The following is a 24,974-nucleotide window of genomic DNA, read 5'->3' as shown; positions in this document are numbered from 1 at the left end:
TAGAATGGACGGAGAAAGGATCAATCATATTACCAAGGACTCCATACATATGTCTTCTCCCTGGAGCCCCCTCACACCCTGAAGAAGAAAGGAAACTAATATCTCTCTAGGTTATTTAGTCCTTCCTTTGTGTATGGGCCCAGCAAAATTATCCGTAAACGTTAGCCGACAAACTTGGGCTTTTGCCCTGCCTGCAAGAGGACTTTCATATGCTGCTTAGATTATTTACTGCCCTTTCTTTGTCCGTGAACCAGGTTTACACTACTGAAACTTTAGGGAAAGAGTTAGGGAAACAACACTATGCAAAGGGTTTACTAATAAGAGCTTTAAATATACTCCGGTTTGTTGGGACAAATGTCAGCCCAAATCAGGAAAATTAATGTTTGTGGATGTATGCAGGTCAGGAAGCAACAGTTAGAGCTGGACATGGAACAACAGACTGGTTCCAAATAGGAAAAGGAGTATGTCAAGGCTGTATATTGTCACCCTGCTCATTTAACTTATATGCAGAGTGCATTATGAGAAACGTTGGACTGGAAGAAACACAAGCTGGAATCAAGATTGCCGGGAGAAATATCAATAACCTCAGATAGGCAGATGACACCACCCTTATGGCAGAAAGTGAAGAGGAACTAAAAAGCCTCTTGATGAAAGTGAAAGAGGAGAGTGAAAGGTTGGCTTAAATCTCAACATTCAGAAAATGAAGATCATGGCATCTGGTCCCATCACTTCATGGGAAATAGATGGGGAAACTGTGGAAACAGTGTCAGACTATTTTTGGCAGCTCCAAAATCACTGCAGATGGTGACTGCAGCCATGAAATTAAAAGACGCTTACTCCTTGGAAGAAAAGTTATGACCAACCTAGATAGCATATTCAGAAGCAGAGACATTACTTTGCCGACTAAGGTCCATCTAGTCAAGGCTATGGTTTTCCCACTAGTCATGTATGGATGTGACAGTTGGACTGTGAAGAAGACTGAGAGCCGAAGAATTGATGCTTTTGAACTGTGGTGTTGGAGAAGACTCTTGAGAGTCCCTTGGACTGCAAGGAGATCCAACCAGTCCATTCTGAAGATCAGCCCTGGGATTTCTTTGGAAGGAATGATGCTAAAGCTGAAAGTCCAGTACCTGGGCCACCTCATGTGCAGAGTTGACTCATTGGAAAAGACTTTGATGCTGGGAGGGATTGGGGGCAGGAGGAGAAGGGGACGACAGAGGATGAGATGGCTAGATGGCATCACTGACTCGATGGACATGTGTCTGAGTGAGCTCCGGGAGTTGGTGATGGACAGGGAGGCCAGGCGTGCTGCGATTTATGGGGTCGCAAAGAGTCAGACACGACTGAGCGACTGAACTGAACTGAACTGAATCATACAATTGTTGATTGGGGACCCCATGGTATGTGGTTATCTAACTGCTCAGATGATATTAACAGCACTGTGTGTGATTATGCTACTCAAGTAGCATAGAAGGGTAGTAACACTATAATGGAATATTACCATAACAAAGGACTTCTTGGGTGGCTTGACGGTGGAATGGCACCCACTTCGTCCTCGATAAACAGATTGGGCTTGAACATTGGGACACCTGGAAACTTGCTGCAAGCACCAAAGAACTTGGGACTAGGACTGGACATTTCACAGGGACCAATCATAGTCATAGAAACTATTTCTTTCGTTATAATCAATCACATTTCATACAACCTTGTGTTCCCCTTCCTTTTGTTCTAGCTATAGTAAGTTTCAATTCAATAAGACTTTACGTTCTGTAACTTGTATAAATTGCAAATTACATACTTAACACCTCTGTTTCCCTAAGAAATGAATCCCTTTTGATTCTTCGATTTCGACGTAGTCTGTGGTTACCAATAAACCTCGAGCAGCCCTGGGATGAAGGCCCCATGGCTGGACTTGGTTCCCAGTTACTTACTAAACTGCTCCAGTGAACTAAACGATTCATTGGATGGCTGATACTTGGCATTTTGGGATTAATAGCTATTTGCACCACTGCTGCCGTACTGGCATTGCTTTACAAACCTCAATTCAAACACATAATTTTATCCCAAAGTGCACTAAAGATGCTCATACTATGTAGGCAACTCAGGCTCAGGTAGATGAGTATATTCATGACGAAATACAGGAACTAAACACAGTCATCAAATGGGTTGGAGATCAATGAATAGATGTACAAAACCAGGTGATGCCAAAATGTGATTGGAATTCTACTCAATTTTGTGTTCAGTTCAGTTCAGTCACTCAGTCATGTGCTACTCTTTGTGACCCCATGAATCGCAGCACGACAGACCTTCCCCCCCGCCCCCGCCATCAATCACCAATGCCCAGAGTTCACTCAGACTCACGTTCATCGAGTCAGTGATGCCATCCCGCCATCTCATCCTAGGTCGTCCCCTTTTCCTCCTGCCCCTAATCCCTCTCAGCATCAGTCTTTTCCAGTGAGTCAACTCTTTGCATGAGGTGGCCAAAGTACTGGGGTTTCAGCTTCAGCATCATTCCCTCCAAAGAAATCCCAGGGCTGCTCCTGCTCCTCCCGCCGCCACCCTGAGTCACTGCCTGCGCAGCTCGGGCCACTCGGCTCCCCGCGCTCACCACCGGAGAGCTGAGCTGGAAAACGAAATTTGCCATTTTTGAAAATACTTGGCATTTGTACAACATGGCAGACATCGACAACAAAGAACAGTCTGAACTTGATCAAGATTTGGATGATGTTGAAGAAGTAGAAGAAACTGGTGAAGAAACAAAAATCAAAGCGCGTCAGCTGACTGTTCAGATGATGCAAAGTCCTCAGATTCTTGCAGCCCTTCAAGAAAGACTTGATGGTCTGGTAGAAACACCAACAGGATACATTGAAAGCTTGCCTAGGGTAGTTAAAAGACGAGTGAATGCTCTCAAAAACCTTCAAGTTAAATGTGCACAGATAGAAGCCAAATTCTATGAGGAAGTTCATGATCTTGAAAGAAAGTATGCTGTTCTTTATCAGCCTCTGTTTGATAAGCGATTTGAGATCATTAATGCCATTTATGAACCTACAGAAGAAGAATGTGAATGGAAGCCAGATGAGGAAGATGAAATTTCGGAGGAGCTAAAAGAAAAGGCCAAGATTGAAGATGAGAAAAAGGATGAAGAAAAAGAAGATCCCAAGGGAATTCCTGAGTTTTGGCTGACCGTTTTTAAGAATGTTGACTTGCTCAGTGATATGGTTCAGGAACATGATGAGCCTATTCTGAAGCACTTGAAAGATATTTAAGTGAAGTTCTCAGATGCTGGTCAACCTATGAGTTTTGTCTTAGAATTTCACTTTGAACCCAATGAATATTTCACAAATGAAGTGTTGACAAAGACATATAGGATGAGATCAGAACCAGATGATTCTGATCCCTTTTCTTTTGATGGACCAGAAATTATGGGTTGTACAGGGTGCCAGATAGATTGGAAAAAAGGGAAGAATGTCACTTTGAAAACGATTAAGAAGAAGCAAAAACACAAGGGACGTGGGACAGTTCGTACTGTGACCAAAACAGGTTCTAATGACTCTTTAATTTTTTTGCCCCTCCTGAAGTTCCTGAGAGTGGAGATCTGGATGATGATTCTGAAGCTATCCTCGCTGCAGACTTTGAAATTGGACACTTTTTACGTGAGCGTATAATCCCAAGATCAGTGTTATACTTTACTGGAGAAGCTATTGAAGATGATGATGATGATTATGATGAAGAAGGTGAAGAAGCGGATGAGGAAGGGGAAGAAGAAGGAGATGAGGAAAATGATCCAGACTATGACCCAAAGAAGGATCAGAACCCAGCAGAGTGCAAGCAGCAGTGAAGCAGGATGTATGAGGCCCTGAGGATAACCTGCACTGTAATACCCTAAACACAGCTATTATTTACTTACAGCCTTATGTTTTCGTATTTTCTTGGTAGACTCAGAAGTTTTTTTTAAAGGAAAGGAACTGATATTTTAAAGACCAGATTTGTTCTACTTAGCATTTTAACTAGTTTTTCTGCCAGCTGCATTGAGTGCGCAGAATCTCTCACGCATGTTCGTCCGTTGCTATATAGTTTGGTTCTTCTTGGAATACTTTTATCATGTAACTGTTAGATTAAAGCTATGAAAGTGAACAGAACTGTGAAATGAACCCGATTTTTTTGTCTTGCTAAGTTTTTTCCTGAAGAACCAAAGTATTTTTTCAGCTGGTTGAATGGGTTTCAGTTTGCTTGCAAGAGCTGTGCCTTTCATTACTTTGTTACAGTAATACAATGACTTGCATTAAGACAATTCATCGTTCGAAAAGCAAAACTTGTCAAGACAAGTATATGGTTAAGAATTTCCAGTAAGACTACACCTGATAATTTAGATTAACAGGTTTTTGTATGTCAGGTGACATTATTTACTATAAGAGAAGCCGATTAACTAATAGTACGGTTATTGATTATCTTAGGGAGGTGAATAAAACCTAGTATTTTCAGAAAAAAAAAAAAAAAAAAGAAATCCCAGGGCTGATCTCCTTCAGAATGGACTGGTTGGATCTCCTTGCAGTCCAAGGGACTCTCAAAAGTCTTCTCCAACACCAAGGTTCAAAAGCATCAATTCTTTGGCGCTCAGCTTTCTTCACAGTCGAACTCTCACATCCATACATGACCACAGGAAAAACCATAGCCTTGACTAGATGGACCTTAGTCGGCAAAGTAATGTCTCTGCTTTTTAATATGCTACGTAGGTTGGTCATAACTTTTCTTCCAAAGAGTAAGTGTCTTCTAATTTCATGGCTGCAGTCACCATCTGCAGTGATTTTGGAGCCCCCCAAAAATGAAGTCTGACACTGTTTCCACGGTTTCCCCATCTATTTCCCATGAAGTGATGGGACCAGATGCCATGAGCTTCGTTTTCTGAATGTTGAGCTTTAAGCCAACTGTTTCACCCCCTTCTTTCACTTTCATCAAGAGGCTTTTAGTTCCTCTTCACTTTCTGCCATAAGGGTGGTGTCATCTGCATATCTGAGGTTATTGATATTTCTCCCGACAATCTTGATTCCAGCTTGTGTTTCTTCCAGTCCAGCGTTTCTCACGATGTACTCTGCATATAAGTTAAATGAGCAGGGTGACAATATACAGCCTTGACATACTCCTTTTCCTATTTGGAACCAGTCTGTTGTTCCATGCCCAGTTCTAACTGTTGCTTCCTGACCTGCATACAGGTTTCTCAAGAGGCAGGTCAGGTGGTCTGGTATTCCCATCTCTTTCAGAATCTTCCACTGTTTATTGTGATCCGCACAGTCAAAGGCTTTGGTATAGTCAATAAAGCAGAAATAGATGTTTTTCTGGAACTCTCTTGCTTTTTCCATGATCCAGAGGATGTTGGTAATTTGATCTCTGGTTCCTCTGCCTTTTCTAAAACCAGCTTGAATACCTGGGAGTTCACGGTTCACTTATTGTTGAAGCCCGGCTTGGAGAATTTTGAGCATTACTTTACTAGCGTGTGAAATGAGTACAATTGTGTGGTAGTTTGAGCATTCTTTCGCATTGCCTTTCTTTGGGATTAGAATGAAAACTGACCTTTTCTAGTCCTGTGGCCACTGCTGAGTTTTTCAAATTTGCTGGCATATTGAGTGCACCACTTTCACAGCATCATCTTTCAGGATTTGAGACAGCTCAACTGGAATTCCATTACCTCCACTAGCTTTGTTCGTAGTGATGCTTTCTAAAAAAGTGAAGTCGCTCAGTCGTGTCCAACTCTTTGTGAGCCCAAGGACAGCAGGCTCCTCCGTTCATGGGATTTTCTAGGCAAGAGTACTGGAGTGGGTTGCCATTTCCTTCTCCAGAAAACGACCCAGGGATCGAATTGAGGTCTCCCACATTGTAGACAGACGCTTTCCGTCTGAACCACCACTTGATCTTAGCCAGAAGGCCAAGAAGCGATTGATGCTTTCTAAGGCCCACTTAACTTCACAATCCAGGATGTCTGGCACTAGGTGAGTGATCACACCATCGTGATTATCTGGGTCGTGAAGATCTTTTTTGTGTAGTTCTCCTGTGTATTCTTGCCACCTCTTCTTAATATCTTCTGCTTCTGTTAGGTCCATACCATTTCTGTCTTTTATTGAGCCCATCTTTGCATGAAATGTTCCCTTGGTGCCTCTGATTTTCTTGAAGAGATCTCTAGTTTTTCCCATTTTGTTCTTTTCCTCTATTTCTTTGCATTGATCCTGTTCAACTCAATAATAGCACCTACAACTGGGAATAAATCAAATTTCATTTACAACACATACATGATAATGCCTCTCTGGATGTACAATTATTATAAAAAGAAATCTTTGAAACCTTTTCTACAAATCTCCCCTCTTCCACTAATTTGGAAACTTTAGCTGAATAGCTGATTAATTATATGGGTTAGACCCATGTGGACGGTTTCAAAGCATTACTCACAGCACTTGGTCTGGAACTGTAATTTTTGGTGATTGTCTTGACAATTATATTTGTCGTTCACCATTGCCTGCATGCAAAAATTGTTAAAATTAGACAAACTCAAATGGTGAGAACCTTTCTACAAATATTTAAATAAGTGGGAATTGTCAGGGAATGTTTAACAGGAGGATTCCAACGTGCTGTTCCTCATAAATCCTCTGTTCCTTACCTGTTTCTGTTGTCAGAAACCACTGGAATGGCACGCCGCTCCCAGGACTGAGGTCACAGAGTAAGACAGGCTTGAAACGCCTTCAGTAAACATTCTCCTTAGGACAAAACTGCTTAGTCTTGATCCTCTTTCTTGAGATATGGATTTTCTCCTGACCTTGTGACAATTACTAATCCCTTGTTCCCTTGGTAATGGTTGCTGTATGTTTGGTTTTCTGATCTTTATCGACAGAAATTTCTTGTACAACAGCCTATATATATTCACAGAAAGGTCATTAAAGCACCTTTGCTCCATCAGAGCTTGGGTACCAGTGTCTTTCTTTCTCTTTCACTTTCTTATCGTTGACTCCAGTCCACCAGGTTCCAGTCCATTAAAGGATCCCAACAGATTCCAATGCAATATACTCTTTAATTCTATAAATATTGTTAATACAGCTTTTCTTGTTTAAAATTTTTAAACTTGACACAAGGGGATATTTTGACAAAGCACAAAAACATTTTGAGGCATTGAAAGATACCTCCCTTTCTCTGCCCATTTGGTATCAAGACAGGTTGACTAAATGGAAATCTGGAAAATTAATATTACAGGGAAAGGGGTATGCTTGGATTTCTCCAGATGGACCCAACAAAATCAGTTGGCTCCCTCTTCAGAAGATCCATCCCAAGGGAGAGCCACCAGCATTCAAGATAGAGAAGAAACGGCGAAATCCCCAAGAGGAGGAGTTTCCAGTACAAGCCATGGCGGCTTGAAAAATTTCCAAGAAACGCCGCACTCAAGGTCATCGACCTTATGATCTCCCCATCTGGGGACAGATAAAAACCCTTACTAATCAAACTGAAAATCTGGTTTCACAACAAGGAATGCCTCAGAATCCTGAAAATATTTTTGTCACTGTGCTTGCTTTAGCTTCCCCCGCTCAGGCTGACTTGATTGATCACAATTATTTGGCTTATATACCTAACCCCCCTTTATTGCAGGTCGTAGAATGGACAGATATAGGACCGGCTGTATCCACTAATGACTCAATACATATGCCTCCTCCTTGGAGCTTAGAGGGGCCCTCTCATCCTGAGGATGAAGGAAGATTAATTAACATTTCTCTAGGCTATGAAACCCTTCCTTTATGTAAGGGCTCAGCAGAATTATGTATTAATGTTAGTCGACAGACGTAGGCTTTCATCCTGCCTCCAAAAAAGAACTTCCACACATTGTTTAGACTGTTTACTGCCCTGTCTTTTTATGAGAACCACGTCAATGCTACCAACACTCTAGGAAAAGGACAAAAGGTGGAATATAAGGGGTTTACTTTTAAGGATTTTAAATATATTTCTGTTTATTGAGATAGATGTCAAGCTAAATCATGGAAATTCATGTGTGTGGCTAATTACACCATTGTTGATTGGGGACCCTATGGTATGTGGTTATAACTGCTCAGATGATATTAACAGTACTATGTGTGATTATGTTACTGAAGTAACATGGAAGATTACCAACAGTTCAATGGAACACTTCCAAGACAAAGGACTCCTTGGCTGGCTTCCTGGTGGAATGGCACCTTCTCCCCCTCAAATTGTCCTCAATAAACAAATTGGGCCTGAGCTATGGCACACCTGGAAACTTGCTAGAAATACTGAAAAACTTGGAACTTGGATTAGATATTTCACAGGGACCATAGTCATAGTAACTATTCCATTATAATCATTCATATTTTATACTAGCTTGCATTGCCCTTCCTTTTGTTATCGCCATAGGAAACTTACAATTTAATAAGACTTTATGTTGTGTGACTTTATAGATTGCAAATTGTATACTTAATTCCTCTATTTCTCTAAAAAAACGAATCACTTTTGATTCTTTGATCTCAACGTAGTCTGTGGTTGCCAGTAATCTCCAACGACCCTGGAAAGAGGGTCCCATGGCAAGACTTACCTCCCAGTTACTCACTAAATTAGTCTGATGATCTAAGCGATTAATTAGATGCTTCATTCTTGGCATTTTGGGGTCAACAGCCATTTGCACCACTGCTGATGTCACAGACACTGCTTTACTAACTTCAGTTCAAACACAAATCTTTATTCAAAATTGGACTAAAGATGCTCATACTACATGGGTCACTCAGGTTCAGAAAGATGAAAAGTTCAAGATAAAATTCAGGAATTAAAAACAGCCATCCAATGGGTTGGAGATCAATTAATAGATTTATAAAAACAAGTATTATTAAATTGTGATTGGAATTCTACTTAATTTTGTATCACTTCTCTTCGGTTCAACCATAGTGCTTACAATTGGGGAAAAAAATCAAATTTCATTTGCAAGATATGCATAATACTGCTTCCATAAATGTACAATTATTGCAAAAGGAAACCCTTTAAACCTTCTATAAGAGTCTACCCTCTTCCAACAATTTGGAAACCTTAGCTGAACAGCTAGCTGATCACTTATCTGGGCTAGACCCTCAAAGATGGTTTCAAGGCATTACACATAGTATTTGATCTGGAACTATAATGCTGATAATTATCCTGGTGATTATAACTGTAACATACCGATGCCTTTCAACTAAAATTGTTCAAACTAAACAAACTCACTTGCTCAGGGCCTTTTTCACACAAGTATCTACAGTCATCACCAATTATGACAAAGGAAAAAAGGGGGAACTGTCAGGGGACATTCAACTTTAAAGGACTCAACATGATATTTTCTTCTTTTGTGTGCCGATTCTCAAGGACTCTATTCTTTATCAGTTCCTGGAAAACAGGAATGAGCAGAGCTGCATGAAGTTCTCAGGACTGAGGTCATGAGAAAGAGCATCTGCTGGGATTCCCTTCAGTGACCTTTTACTTAAAGGTAATCTATTGAGTTATGTCCCTCTACCTCAGGATAGGGAATGCTTTCTGGCCCTTTCAAGATTGCTAGTTGCTTTGCTTTGTTTTTGTTCAATGTTTTTACTGCCTAAAGTTGCCTTGTGTAAAGATATATAAACATGCGTTTTTGCAAATAAAGCACCCTTGTTTCACTCGAGACTTGGGTCCCCTGCTTCCTTCTTATTGTCGAATCCATTCCTCAGGTCTAGGTCTACAAAGACAGTGACAGCTCTCTCTTCAATTTCCACAAGTAAGAGTAACTCTTCTTTAATCATGGATACAACAGTTATTTCTATCCAATGGAGAACATGACCCTATTTCTATGCATTGTTCCTAGCACACCATCAGTCCCACGCAACTGTCCCTCTCCTCCTATGCAAAGCTCAGGACTTTTAACATCTTGCCTACTCTGTTCAAGGTCAGTTGGTAGAACATTATGTTTTACAACAGGCTGGACTATGTACGGAAGGGCTTCCTGATCCTACTGACCGTGATGAGTCATGTCCTAGTTTTACATTATTTTCTCCCCTCCCTGTTGCTAATTCACACACACTATTGCATTTTGTAATTCAGACTGTGTGTTTTTCCAGGGAACATGGATGTGAAGGAGTTGTATCTAATAAAGTCGGTCCCTTCATCTCACTGATTCCTTCCCAGAGACCATCGTGAAACACATGTAGCAAATGCATTTGATCAATGTATTACCAAAGCCAAGCTCTTAGAGCTCACCACACAACAGGCCAATAAACTGAGAGACTACTTGTTGGGCAAGGAATAGTGACTTTATTCAGTAAGCCAGGAGACCAAAAAGATGGCGGACTACTGTCCCAAAGAATCATATTTGCTGAGGCAGAATTCGGGTTTCTTTTACACGAAAAGATCTCTATAGCTTCTCTTCAAATATGGACTTACTGCAGTTGCTGAGTACCTGAACTAAAGTCATCAGAGAATGCATAGAGTGAAAAAGGTAAAGGATTTGCCACAACCACTGAGTCTGGGAAGTATGGCCCCACTATGTTCCTATCTTGTGACTTTTGGGTAAGATCCTTGCCACACACATTACATTGCTGTGTGTTTTCTCCAGGATAAATACTCTGATACTACTGGTGAGATGTGAGGATAGGGTTGTTTTTTTTTTTTTTTTTTTAACTTTTGTGAAATTGGTGAGCAATCTTTCAAGAATGAATTCATGTTCTAAAGACCTGACTAATCAATACATATATATCTGGCTTCTATCCAGTATGAATTTTCTCATGAAGCCTAAGATGTTGCCACACTCATGATATTTGTATGGTTTCTCAGTAGGATGAATTCTCTGAGCAACAGTAGGGTGTGAATTTTGAACTTTGAATTTTGAAGACTTCTACCATATACCACATTCACATGAGTTTCCCTCATGTATGGATTTTCTGATGTTTAGTGAGTGCTGAGACCTGAGTAAAGGATTTTCCACACTTGAAACATTTGAAAGGTTTCTCTATATGTATTCTCCGATGTCTTTTAAGGTGTGAATTTCGACTGAAGAACTTGCCACACTCATTACATCTGAAAGGTCTCTCTCCAGCATGAATTCTCCAGTGATGTTGAAGATGTGGTTTTTGACCAAAGACTTTTCCACACTCATCACATTTGAAAGGTTTCTCTATATGTATTCTCTGATGTTTTTGAAGGTGTGAATTTCGACTGAAGAACTTGCCACACTTATTACATCTGAAAGGACTCTCTCCAGTATGAATTCTCCTGTGACGTTGAAGATGAGGTTTTCGACCAAAGACTTTTCCACACTCATCACATTTGTAAGGTTTCTCACCAGTATGGACTTTCTGATGCATTAAAAGGGTTGACTTTACAGGAAAGGCCTTGCCACACTCATCACACTTGTAAGGCTTCTCTCCAGTATGAATTGTCTGATGCTTTAAAAGGATTGACTTTAGACGAAAGGCACTGCCACACTCATCACATTTGTAAGGTTTCTCACCAGTATGAATTGTCTGATGCTTTATAAGGGTTGACTTTACAGGAAAAGCCTTACCACACTCATCACATTTGTAAGGTTTCTCACCAGTATGAACTGTTGTCTGATGCCTTAAAAGGGTTGGCTTTAGAGGAAAGGCCTTGCCACACTGATCACATTTGTAAGGTTTCTCACCAGTATGAACTGTCTGATGATTTAAAAGGTTTGACTTTAGACGAAAGGCCTTGCCACACTCGTCACATTTGTAAGGTTTCTCACCAGTATGAACTGTCTGATGACTTACAAGACTTGACTTTAGACGAAAGGCCTTGCCACACTCATCACATTTGTAAGGTTTCTCTCCAGTATGAACTGTCTGATGACTTAAAAGAGTTGACTTTACACAAAAGGCCTTACCACACTCATCACATTTGTAAGGTTTCTCTCCAGTATGAACTGTCTGATGATTTAAAAGGGTTGACTTTAGGCGAAAGGCCTCGCCACACTCATCACATTTGTAAGGTTTCTCACCAGTATGAACTGTCTGATGACTTAAAAGGGTTGACTTTACATGAAAGGCCTTGCCACACTCATCACATTTGTAAGGTTTTTCCCTCTGTGCTTTGAGTTCTTGTGTTATTCCTGAAGGATTCATAAAATCATTCCCATATATATTAGAAACACTGGTTTGAACACAAGGAGGAATTCTTTGAACTGGTGAAAATGAGAAACTGTTGTTGACAGAACTCTTAACTTGATTATATTCAGAAATTATTCTGCCAGTTTGAACTATCTGCAGTTTATCCTGAAAGTTAAATCGCAACCTCTTTCCAAAGGGGTTGATGTCTGCATCCTTTCTATCATGCGAATCTCTTCCATCAGGCACATTTCCATTAAGGCTTATAGGTGTCCCTTTGTAATTTCTTTTGTCATCTCTCCCTTGATACTCAAAGTCACACATATTTTCCTGACTTTCCCAAAGATGAAAATGTTTGATTTCACAGCTTTCAGAGCTTCCCAGCATCAATGTTTGGATTGTTTCTTGTTTACCACTGTTCACTTTGGGTTGTAAATGCTTGATCACATGTGTAGGAGAGATATCTACAAGATAAAAAGAATCATAGGTATCCTGCTCACAATAATTCAAAAATAAATGTTTCATGTTGAATATATATTACACCAAAAGTAATACTTACATCAAGTTATGGAACACCACAATGATGACCTTAAGCATTTAGAAACACTAAAGGAATAGAATTCTTAAGAAAGCATAACATAAATTCACCATTAAGGTAGCCTAGTTTTAAAAACCATATGCCAAACACACTCACATTGGACAATCTTTTGCCAACTCTCAGAAACAGAGTGTTATTCTACCAGGACCCTTAGGAACGTATCAATCAACAGTTGTCTCAAATTGAAATGAAAAATATTACACTATCATTGTATTCTGCAAACTTACTGTACATAAATAAATTCTAAACAATATATTATATATTGTAACATAAATAATCCAAAACCAAGCTTACCCAATTAATAATTAACTTTTCATAATTGGTTGTTTACAATTGAAAACAAATGAAAAATATGACTAAAACAATTTTTTGAAACAACATAGTTTTCTAAATCCGCTGTAGAACTACGTACCCAAAAAGAAAAGGAATTTTACAATGTTAACAAGTAGTATGTGTCAGCTGTATTGCAGAATACATGCTAAAAGACCATCATCTGTAAATGACACATAAATTAAGACGTAAAATATTCACCAGTTTTCTAACAGCCAATAAACAATGCAATCCCCACCTATGTTGTTGTTCAGTCGCTCAGTCGTGTTTGCCTCTTTGCGACACTGTGGACTGTAGCGAACCAGACTCCTCTGTCCATGGGATTTCCCAGGCAAGAATAGTGGAGTGGGTTGCCATTTCCTTCTCCATGGGATCTTCCTGACTCAGGGATCAAACCTGCTCTTCTGCATTAGCAGGTGAATTCTTTACCACTGAGCCACCAAGGAAGGCTAATCCCTGCTACTGCTGCTAAGTCACTTCAGTCGTGTCCAATTCTCTGTGACCCCATAGACGCCAGCCCACTAGGCTCCTCTGTCCCTGGGATTCTCCAGGCAAGAATACTGGAGTGGGTTGCCATTTCCTTCTCCAATGCATGAAAGTGAAAAGTAAAAGTGAAGTCATTCAGTCTCTTAGTGACTGCATGGACTGCAGCCTACCGGGCTCCTCCATTCATGGGATTTTCCAGGCAGGATTTCCCAGGCAAAAATAATGGAGTGGGTTGCCATTTCCTTCTCCATGGGATCTTCTTGACTCAGGGATCAAACCTGCATCTTCTGCATTAGCAGCTGAATTCTTTACCACTGAACCACCAAGGAAGGCTAATCTCTAGCCATGCACTATTGTTAATTACCTAGTTTAATGGCACCAAAATATAATAAATAAAAAGTGAGTGCTTTGTGTATTTATTGACTGGGGTCAGAAACAATATTGCTGAAAAATGTTGCAAGTGAAACACATACAAGATATAATGTAGTTGAGGTTTGACAGAAAACAAAATTCGGTAAAGCCTTCAATTAAAAAATAAATAAAATTTTAAGAAGATATAATGTAGAGCTAGAACAAATAATTTCACAATTTGCATGGAAATACAAAAAATCTTGAATAGCGAAAGCAATCTCGAGAAAGAAAAATGGAACTGGAGGACTCAACCTGTCTGACTTCAGGCTCTACTACAAAGCCACAGTCATCAAGACAGTAGGTACTGGCACAAAGACAGAAATATAGATCAATGGAACAAAATAGAAACCCCAGAGATAAATCCATGCACCTATGGACATCTTATCTTTGACAAAGGAGGCAAGAATATACAATGGATTAAAGATAATCTCTTTAACAAGTGGTGCTGGGAAAACTGATCACCACTTGTAAAAGAAAGAAACTAGATCACTTTCTAACACCATACACAAAAATAAACTCAAAATGGATTAAAGATCTAAACGGAAGACCAGAGACTATAAAACTCCTAGAAGAGAACGTAGGCAAAACACTCTCCGACATACATCACAGCAGGATCTTCTATGACCCACCTCCCAGAATATTGGAAATAAAAGCAAAAATAAACAAATGGGACCTAATTAAACTTAAAAGCTTCTGCACAACAAAGGTAACTATAAGCAACGTGAAAAGACAGCCTTCAGAATGGGAGAATATAATAGCAAAAGAAGCAACTGACAAACAAACAATCTCAAAAATATACAAGCAACTCCTGCAGCTTAATTCCAGAAAAATAAACGACCCAATCAAAAAGTGGGCCAAAGAACTAAATAGACATTTCTCCAAAGAAGACATACAGATGGCTAACAAACACATGAAGAAATGCTCAACATCACTCATGATCAGAGAAACGCAAATCAAAACCACAATGAGGTACCATTTCACACCAGTCAGAATAGCTGGGATCCAAAAGTCTAAAAGCGATAAATGCTGGAGAGGGTGTGGAGAAAAGGGAACCCTCTTACACTGTTGGTGGGAATGCAAACTAGTACAGCCACTATGGAGAACAGTGTGGAGAGTCCTTAAAAAACTGGAAATAGAACTGCCTTATGACCCAGCAATCCCACTGCTGGGCATATACACTGAGGAAACCAGAATTGAAAGAGACACGTGTACCCCAATGTTCATTGCAGCACTGTTTATAATAGCCAGGACATGGAAGCAACCTAGATGTCCATCAGCAGATGAACAGATAAGAAGGCTGTGGTACATATACACAATGGAGTATCACTCAGCCATTAAGAATTCATTTGAATCAGTTCTAATGAGGTGGATGAAACTGAACCCTATTATACAGAGTGAAGTAAGCCAGAAAGAAAAACAACAATACAGTATACTAACGCATATATATGGAATTTGAAAGATGGTAACAATAATCCTGTATGCGAGACAGCAAAAGAGAGACAGATGTATAGAACAGGCTTTTGGACTCTGTGGGAGAGGGAAAGGGTGGGATGATTTGGGAGAATGGCATTGAAACATGTATAATATCATATATGAAACAAATCGCCAGTCCAGGTTTGATGCATGATACTAGATGCTCGGGGCTGGTGCACTGGGATGACCCAGAGGGATGGTACGGGGAGGGAGGAGGGAGGGGGGTTCAAGATGGGGACCACGTGTATACCTGTGGTGGACTCATGTTGATGTATGGCAAAACCAATACAATATTGTAAAGTAATTAACCTCCAATGAAAGTAAATAAATTTATATTAAGAAAAGATATAATGTAGATGAAGTCGTATCATAAAGAACATGACAGAATATAGATATTACCTTTTTTAAACAAATAAATTTTGAGTATTTACTATAAAACATGTACTACTGACAGCACTAATTTGCTTTAAAAGGCTTGAGGTAAATTAACATGTTTTTCTCTAATCAGAGAGGGAGACACATCCAATTGGCCCACAAACTGGTAAGAGAACCAGGATATGAATCTGAACCTACTGGGACGACTGAGAATACTTATTTGTAAACATGACCACCCACCAAATAAGTAGACTGCTGCTGCTGCTGCTGCTAAGTCGCTTCAGTCGTGTCCAATTCTGTGCGACCCCACAGACAGCAGCCCACCAGGCTCCCCCGTCCCTGGGATTCTCCTGGCAAGAACACTAGAGTGGGTTGCCATTTCCTTCTCCAATGCATGAAAGTGAAAGGTGAAAGTGAAGTCATTCAGTCTCTTAGTGACCGAATGGACTGCAGCCTACCAGGCTCCTCCATTCATGGGATTTTCCAGGCGGGATTTCCCAGGCAAAAATAGTGGAGTGAGTTGCCATTTCCTTCTCCATGGGATCTTCTTGACTCGGGGATCAAACCAACTTGAAAGAAAATATCAAGGAAGATACAAGACAGACGTAGTCTGTTTAACTATTATTCAACCGTCCTATCTCAGAATGGGCTGTGAGTTATCATGGATGCACAGAGTGATTTAGGTCATGTCCTGAGAAACATGTTCAATAAATGATCAGAGATTATCTTTACAGTGAGAGTATGTAGAAGGTGGAGGGACGTGATAGGTAAGAATAATGTTTCCAATCATAACAAGGTACTATGTGAGGACTGGTCAGGACTAAGCAAGGGCCTGCGTAGAGCATAGGGCACACAGGTTTATGTCAGATATCAGCTTGTGACTGCATGTCTCTGTGAAAATAACTGAGAGGGCAAACTAATATGTTGAACTTAAAAGAAAAGAACCAGTTCAGCAAGTTTATGGGCATTATACTATGGGTATGGGACAGAAACAAGAGACATTTTCAAAGTGATATATGGAGAAAGCAGAATAATACCTGTTATACTATTTAAAATGTAATATATCCAACTGTGATTTTGTAAGTTACAATGGAATGCTTATATTCAAGAAAAACATACACAATATTCCAGGATATTGTGTAATAATCTTATTAGCAGAAATCAGAAGGAAAATCCAGGAAAAGGCTATCTAAACCTGGGTTCCTCTGCCAAGTATGATTAACCTCTCTATTGGACATTTATTTCATTTCTTCTTCCACACATGGTCATCTCAAGATTGAGGAGTATCAAAGGAAAGGAGGGATTGACACTGACTCTGGAAGACCTTCCCAGTTACAAAAGCCTTTCTGAGGCATCCAACTCTTTTTTGTAGAAAAAGGCTTTATTCTCCTAGGCCTTCCCTGAATTCAAAAGAGGAGATTCAAACAGTTACTAACACATTAAAGGACATTAAAGGATCATACCACGATCAAATGGGATTTAGTGCAGGGATGCAAGATTTCTCAATATCCACAAGTTAATCACTATGATACACCACAGAAACAGTCGAAGACTAAAACCATATGATCATCAATAGACGCAGAAAAGGTTCTGACAAAATTCAAGTGCCATTTATGATAAAAACCAATCAGAAAGTCAGCACAGATGGACCCTCAGTTCAGTTCAGTTCAGTCGCTTAGTCGTGTCCGACTCTTGGTGACCCCATGAATCATAGCACGCCAGGCCTCCCTGTCCATCACAAGCTCCCGGAGTTCACTCTGACTCACATCCATCCAGTCAGTGATGCCATCCAGCCATCTCATCCTCTGTCGTCCCCTTCTTCTCCTGCCCCCAATCCCTCCCAGCATCAAAGTCTTTTCCAATGAGTCAACTCTTCGCACGAGATGGCCAAAGTACTGGAGTTTCAGCTTTAGCATCACTCCTTCCAAAGAAATCCCAGGGCTGATCTCCTTCAGAATGGACTGGTTGGATCTCCTTGCAGTCCAAGGGACTCTCAAGAGTCTTCTCCAACACCACAGTTCAAAAGCATCAATTCTTCGGCACTCAGCCTTCTTCACAGTCCAACTCTCACATCCATACATGACTACTGGAAAAACCATAGCCTTGACTAGACGGACCTTAGTCGGCAAAGTAATGTCTCTGCTTCTGAATATGCTGTCTAGGTTGGTCATAACTTTTCTTCCAACGAGTAACCGTTTTTTAATTTCATGGCTGCAATCACCATCTGCAGTGATTTTGGAACCCCCCAAAAATAAAGTCTGACACTGTTTCCATTGTTTCTCCATCTATTTCCCATGGAGTGATGGGACCAGATGCCATGATCTTCATTGTCTGAATGTTGAGCTTTAAGCCAACTTTTTCTTTCTTCTCTTTCACTTTCATCAAGAGACTTTTTAGTTCCTCTTCACTTTCTGCCATAAGGGTGGTGTCATCTGCATATGTGAGGTTATTGATATTTCTCCCGGCAATCTTGATTCCAGCCACCCTACCTCAACATAATTAAGACTGCATATGTCAAACACACAGCTAACATCATCATACTCAACAGGGAAAAACTGAAAGCACTCCCCTTAACAACATCAATAAGACAAAAATATTCATTATTGCCACTTTTATTCAACATATTTTTGGAAGTCCTAGCCACAACAATCAGAAAAATAAATAAATAAATAAAACGAATTCAAGGTAAAAAAAAAAAAAAAAGAAGAAGTAAAACTGTCACTATGATGCTACACACAGAAAATCCCGAAGATGCCACCAGATGACTACTAGACCTCATCAACGAACAGAGTAAACTTGCTGGATACAAAATATATAGAAAACTGCTGCATTTCTATACACTAACAAGGATATGTCAGAAAGTGAAATTAATGAAACAATCCCATTCACCATCTCAGAGAAAAGAATACAATTCTAAGGAATAAACCTACCTAAAAAGTCAAAAGAACTGTACTCATAAAACTATAAGATGCTGATGACTGATACCAAAGATGACACAAACAGATGGCACAAACATATACCATGTTCTTGGATTGAAAGAAGTAACACTGTCACAATGATCATACTATCCAAGGCAATCTACATAGTCAATGCAACCCTTCTCAAATTAACAATGACATATTTCATAAAACAAATACTTAATTTGTACCGAAATACAAAAGACTCTGGTATCTAAAATGATCTTGAGAAAGAAGAACAGAGCTGGAGGAATCATGTTCCCTAAGTTCAGACTATACTACCAACTGACAGTCAACAAAGTGAGAGTGAAGTCGCTCAGTCATGTCCAACTCTTTGTGACCCCATTGACTGTAGACTACTAGGTTCCTCTGTCCATGAAATTTTCCAGGCAAGAATACTGAAATGGGTTGCCATTTCCTTCTCCAGCAGATCTTCCTGACCCAGGGACTGAACCTGGGTCTCCTGCATTGCAAGCAGATGGCTTTACCATCTGAGCCACCAGGGAAGTGGTATGATGATGGCACAAAACAGAAACACAGATCAGTAGAACAGGACAGAAAACCCAGAAATAAACCAATTTACTTAGAGTCAATTATTCTATAACAAAGGAGGAAAGAATATAGAATGAAGAAGTCTCTTTAATAAGTGATGCTGGGATAAATGGATAGTTACATGAAAAAGAATGAAACTCCAACATTCTCTAACACCACATACAAAAATAAACTCAAAATGTGTAAAACATCTAAATGCAAGATCAGATACTGTAAAATTCATAGTGGAAAACAAATGCAAAACACTGACATAAATGTCAGCAAAATTTTTTTGAATCTATCTCTTAGAGTCAGGGTAATAAAAGCAAAATCGAACAAATGAGACCTAATTAAATTTAAAACCTTTTTGCAAAGCAAAGGAAACCAAAAAAAGAACAAAAATTCAACTTTTGGACTAGGAGCCTATAAAATATGCAAATGATGCTACCTATCAGGGATTAATTTCCAAAATAAACAAACAGTTCATACAGCTTAATATCAAAACAAACAACCCAATAAAAAATGGGCAGAAGATCAAAACAGATATTTCTCCAAAGGAGACAAACAGATGACCAACAGTCACCTGAAAAGATGTTTGACGTCTCTACTTATGAGAGAAATGCAAATCAAAACCACAAAAATGTATCACTTCACACTGGTCAGAATGACCACCATCAAAAAATCTACAAACAATAAATGCTTGAAAGGGTGTGGAGAAAAGAGAACCCTCCTACACTGTTGGAAGGAACATAAATTGGTACTGCCACTTTGGAGAATAGCATGGAGATTCCATAAAGAACTAAAAATAGAGCTATCACATGAACCAGCAATTCCAACCCTGGGCATATATCCAGAAAGGATGAAAACGAATTCAAAATGATACATGCACCCCAATGTTTTTGGCAGCACTATTTATACCAGCCAAAACACGGCAGCAACATAAATGTTCACTGACAGACAAAGGGATAAAGAATATGTGGTACATATATACAAGGGAATATTGTGAAGTGAACGTAGCTCAGCCGTGTCCAACTCTTTAAGACCCCATGACCTGCAGCTGCCAGACTCCCCTGTCCATGAAATTCTCCAGGCAAGAACACTGGAGTGGGTTGCCACCTCCACAGCATAAAACACAATGAAGTAATGCCTTTTGCAGCAACACAGACAGACTTAGGGATTATTCTAAGTGAAATCAGACAGAGAAAGACAAACATCATAGGATATTATACGTTGAACCGAAATAAATGATACAAATGAACTTACTCACAAAATAAACTCACCAGAATGAAAACAAACTTATGGTTACCAAAGGCGATAGTACAGGATGGTGATGGGGGCAGCAAAGGGAGAGATAAATTAAGAGTCTGAATACTTACAAACTAATGTATATACAAAATAGATAATAAGAACCAACGATATAGCTCAGGGAACTATATTGAGTATCTTGTAAACTGCTGTAAACCTGAAACACAACATTGTAAATTAACTATACTTAAAAAGTGGAGAAGGAAATGGCAACCCACGCAGTGTTTTTGCTTGGAGAATCACAGAGACAGAGGAGCCTGGTGGGCTGCCATCTGTTGGGTCGCACAGAGTCAGACATGGCTGAAGCGACTTGATATGCATGCATGCATGCACTGGAGAAGGAAATGGCAACCCACGCCAGTGTTTTTGCCTGGAGAATCCCAGGGACGGAGGAGCCTGGTGGGCTGCCGTCTGTGGGGTCGCACAGTCAGATACAACTGACGTGACTTAGCAGCAGCAGCAGCAGCATACCTAAAAAGAATGGTTACAACAAAAACACCTCTTGTGGAGATGTTCAGCAGATGTTTCACAAGGGTGTAAAAACTACTAAATGGGGGAAGCAGTCTATGAAACAAGACATGTTGACAAAACTGAATACCCACCAGCCAAAGTATTTACTTGGGACATTATCTTATACTACAGACAAAAATGAACTCAAAATGGTTCAAAGACCTAAACCTAAGTCCCAAATGTATAAAACTCCTAGAAGTAAACATGCAGGAAATGTTTCTGGAAATTAGACCCACAAATGATTTATCAGATATAACACCAAAAGCACAGGCCACAAAATAAAACCAGATATTAATAAATTGGACTATATCAAAATTATAAACTACTCTGCATTAAAGTGCAGTGAGTTTGAAAAGACAACAGTAAAAGAGAATATGTGGAAATCATACATCTGATAGTAAGTTGAGTACAAAGAATATATAAAGAATTTTAAGAGGGACTGATCACCAGTTCCACCATAGGGACCATTCCCCAATCAACCATCCAACGCATTGCAAATACAAAACAGAAACACTAAGAGTAACACAGAAATTTGAACTCAATGATAAAAAAAATACCTACAATGAACAGAACAACAGTGCACCCAATAGCCCCATAGATATGAGAATGTGAACTTGGACAAAGTTGTCCTGGGATAAATTCCCATACCATTTACAGAGGCTAAAACATATGGTCCTTGACACATATGAACAACACTGTCTTGGTGCCCTTGACAGAGTCTCCAAAGCCAGAAAATAACGTGGAAAGATGTATCAGGCTCTCGTGATACTTTCTCTCTCATCATCCTAGAACATACTGACCACTCTACTGGATAGCTTCAAGTGGTGACTTTGTACAGAGCAAGAAAATAACATTAGGAATAGTGTCTCCATCACAGTTTTCTGTAACCTACTAAATCCACTCCACAGAGACTCACCAGAAGCTGCCAACTAAACATAGGTGGATTATCACGGCAAGGAAACCAGATATAATTTCAGACCCTCAGGAATATATTTCAAGAAAATTGAAGAAGTAAAATGATACAAAGTAAGGAGAATGGAACATCAGGAACAGTTGACATTCCCAGACTGGGTAGAGCAGCACAAGAGTAAAACTAATACAACATGAAGGTCAGACATAACAGCATCTTGAGATGGGACCATGCTCTCAACCTACAGATGGCAAGCTAAGAGCCCGTGAGATTCACGTATGCTCCCCTCATAGGATCTAGGATCAAAAAGACGATCTCTCTACCCACTCTTACATTTTCCTAAGTAACAACCACAGAGGATCGAATCCACCAACTTGTCCCACTCCTAAACAGAAAAAAAAAAGCCCTTTTGAGATACTCGTTTTTCTTTATATGTTGTAGTTTTGCTTACTTTTACATCACTCCCTGTTGGGAGCCAGTGTGAGGAACTCCACCCATGGCAAAGGTCATGAGGAAGGAAGCTTGGAATACGCAAAGGCATGATCAAGCCTCAGGAAACACCCTGTTCCCGAGCGCCTGCCCCCAAAACCAGAGTACTTTACAGGGAGCTCTCCCCCATAACCATTTCTCCCAGAGAAGGAGCTCCAGTTAATAAAAATTCTTGGGTGTGATAAGAGTGTTTCAACTTACGAACTCTGGAGGTTCTCTGGCCTGCCTGATCAGGCTCGTCCAGCCACATGTGATTGTTTACAGCCTCCCAACTGTGAGAGGCACGGGATGTTTTAAAACTTTCTAAATACAGACTCTTTTGAGAAGTTAGAAGATCATTAGTATAGTATTAGTAGGTTGATTAGGAATTATATTGGTGAAGGGTTTTTTCATTTGTCGTGCCAATAATTACTGCTAATTCCCTGCCCTGGGTGTGACAAGGATGTCTCAGGTCAAACCTCTCTGCTGACAGACTAGCTTGTGTGACAGCCTCTCAGCCATGAACAGCACAGAGAGTTTGGAGTATTAGCATAGGGCTTTTTCTCATTGATGAGTCAATGATTGCCATCAGGCCTCCATATCCTTAGGCACCTGGGAATATATTAATCAATGTATTTGGAATATAGAAAAGGAAATATAGTAGTTTTTTGATGTTAGCAATACTAGACTTTTTGAGTTAATGAATCTTCTCTTTTGTTATAGATCACTGTACTTTGTTATAAATCACTATAAATCACTATGCTATGTAACTTTATCACTATCTTAAGACAAAATAGATCTTAAGGGGAACATTGGTGAAGGGTTTACATTTGTTGAGCCAATACTTGCTGCTAAATCTCCATATTCCTGTCCTTATAATGAATATAACTAGCATATAGGAGAAGTAAGTATTAACCTTTAAGATTAATCATGTTAAACCTTAGGCTAAGTAAATTCCTTTCTTGATTGTAACTCACTACATCCTCACCCTATAGGAATGCAACTTTATTTGGAGGGTGGCACCTGATTTAAGAAAAAATCACCCCTGGAAAAGTAAGTTTTCTGGTTAACTGACCAGTATCAGAAAGGGCCATAAAATGTCAGTAGACCTCATGGCTAAAAGATGATGAAACTCATAAGACCTTTGTATAATTTTATATGAAGCACCTGATTGTGACAAGGGTCAGGTCTGCTGACCCCCACGTGACTCTGTATTCATCCCTATGTATAACAAAAAGGTATATAAACAAACCTGAAAAATAAAGAAATCGGATCAGTTTCTGGAAAGATTGATTCCCCTGTGTTGTTTCTTTCTTGCTCTCCGCTTTCCTGGCTGAATTACCGTCTAAAATGTGGGTACTCACCAAGCCTGCTAATTCTGCCTGGGCTTCTGAGATCAGACCAGGGAGGCCTCAGTGCCTCCTCTCCTTTGGAAGAATGGAAAGACGCCTGTGGCCTACATAGGGGGTGACTGGTATTCCATGTAAACCAGTTATTCAGCCTCTTTTCTCCACTAATTCTCCTACTACACTATCTGTTTCTAATCTCCCTCTATATCTGTAATTAAATACGTTTTTTCCAGGATGCCGAGTCCATCCCCACGTTTGAATCACCCTGGATCCACCGGGGCTGGACCCCGGCAACTTCCCACTGTCCAGAGCTTTTTCTTAGGCTCCAATGTGGAGATAATATTCAGATCAGAAACAGAAATTCTGGGACTCCCCTGGTGATCCAGTGGTTAAGACTCTCCATTTCCAATGCAGGGAGTGCAGGTTTGATCCTTAGTCAGGGAACTAAGATCCCACAGGCAGAATGGTGCAGCCAAAAAAAGTAAACAAGCAAGCGAAAACAAACAAATAGATATTTAGCGTTATCAGAAGAAAGAAATCTAAGTGCTGTGGATTTTTTAAAACACTGAGCAAAAGTCAAAAAGAAGAAAATAGGAAATCGGGTGTTTTGGTTTTTTTTTTTTTAATATTTGCCAGTGAGCTTTGTACATAATTAAGCTCTGGGACAAGACACAGCATCTGAAGAGGGTCAGTTTAACCTTGTGAAGCTGTGTCATGCCCCAGTCACCAGAACTCTCACATGAAAGACATCAGGGCCTCCCAACGGGCACACAGGGAAAATGCAGATACCCTACGGCAGCTCTGGAAGGAAGTCATCCTCACCCACAGACAGCAGGTTCCTATAGGTCTCCAGCATCACGTCCCTGTACAAGGCCCTCTGAGCAGGGTCCAGGAATTCCCACTCCTCCGGAGTGAATTCGATGGCCACGTCCTCAGAGGTCAGTCGTTCCTGAAATGAAACCACATGTCACCAAAAGGGCCATGAAAAGTTCTCATTTTCATGCAAAAGAGAAAGGGCAGTAAGGGGCAAGGATTGACTTGGTTGAAGTATGTGTTCTAACAGATCCCTGCAGGGATATCAGGAGAAATTATGGATCTCTAATTTTAATTTCTTATGCTTTTTGCCAAGACCTTATGAGATTCTCCAATTAATATGCGTTTTTCACCATTGTT

At 40.0% G+C, this 24,974-nt stretch overlaps 1 protein-coding gene and 1 pseudogene across 7 annotated transcripts in view; one reads left to right on the top strand and one right to left on the bottom strand.

The window, feature by feature from the left end:
• The first annotated feature begins 2,609 nt into the window (after nt 1–2,609).
• Nucleotides 2,610–3,907, top strand: LOC138419178 (nucleosome assembly protein 1-like 1; annotated as a pseudogene).
• Nucleotides 3,908–10,267: 6,360 nt separating this feature from the next.
• The window catches only part of LOC138419166 (zinc finger protein 347-like), a 74,823-nt gene continuing 60,116 nt past the window's right edge, over nt 10,268–24,974 (bottom strand). For 6 of the 7 annotated variants that reach the window (XM_069551547.1, XM_069551546.1, XM_069551544.1 and 3 more), the window contains 2 exons: nt 24,624–24,750; nt 10,268–12,562 (listed from right to left, as the gene is read on the bottom strand). In XM_069551547.1, coding sequence (XP_069407648.1) covers nt 10,902–12,562; nt 24,624–24,750 — 1,788 coding nt within the window. In that variant the 3' untranslated portion in view covers nt 10,268–10,901. Of the gene's footprint in view, nt 12,563–13,264; nt 13,402–24,623; nt 24,751–24,974 lie in introns of those variants that run through there. The other variant, XM_069551551.1, reaches the window with a different exon arrangement.

The sequence above is a fragment of the Ovis canadensis genome, chromosome 14 (assembly GCF_042477335.2).
Source record: "Ovis canadensis isolate MfBH-ARS-UI-01 breed Bighorn chromosome 14, ARS-UI_OviCan_v2, whole genome shotgun sequence".
NCBI classification, from domain to species: domain Eukaryota; kingdom Metazoa; phylum Chordata; class Mammalia; order Artiodactyla; family Bovidae; genus Ovis; species Ovis canadensis.
Note: the sequence above shows the minus strand (reverse complement) of the source record. Positions and strands in the feature narration are given on the sequence as shown.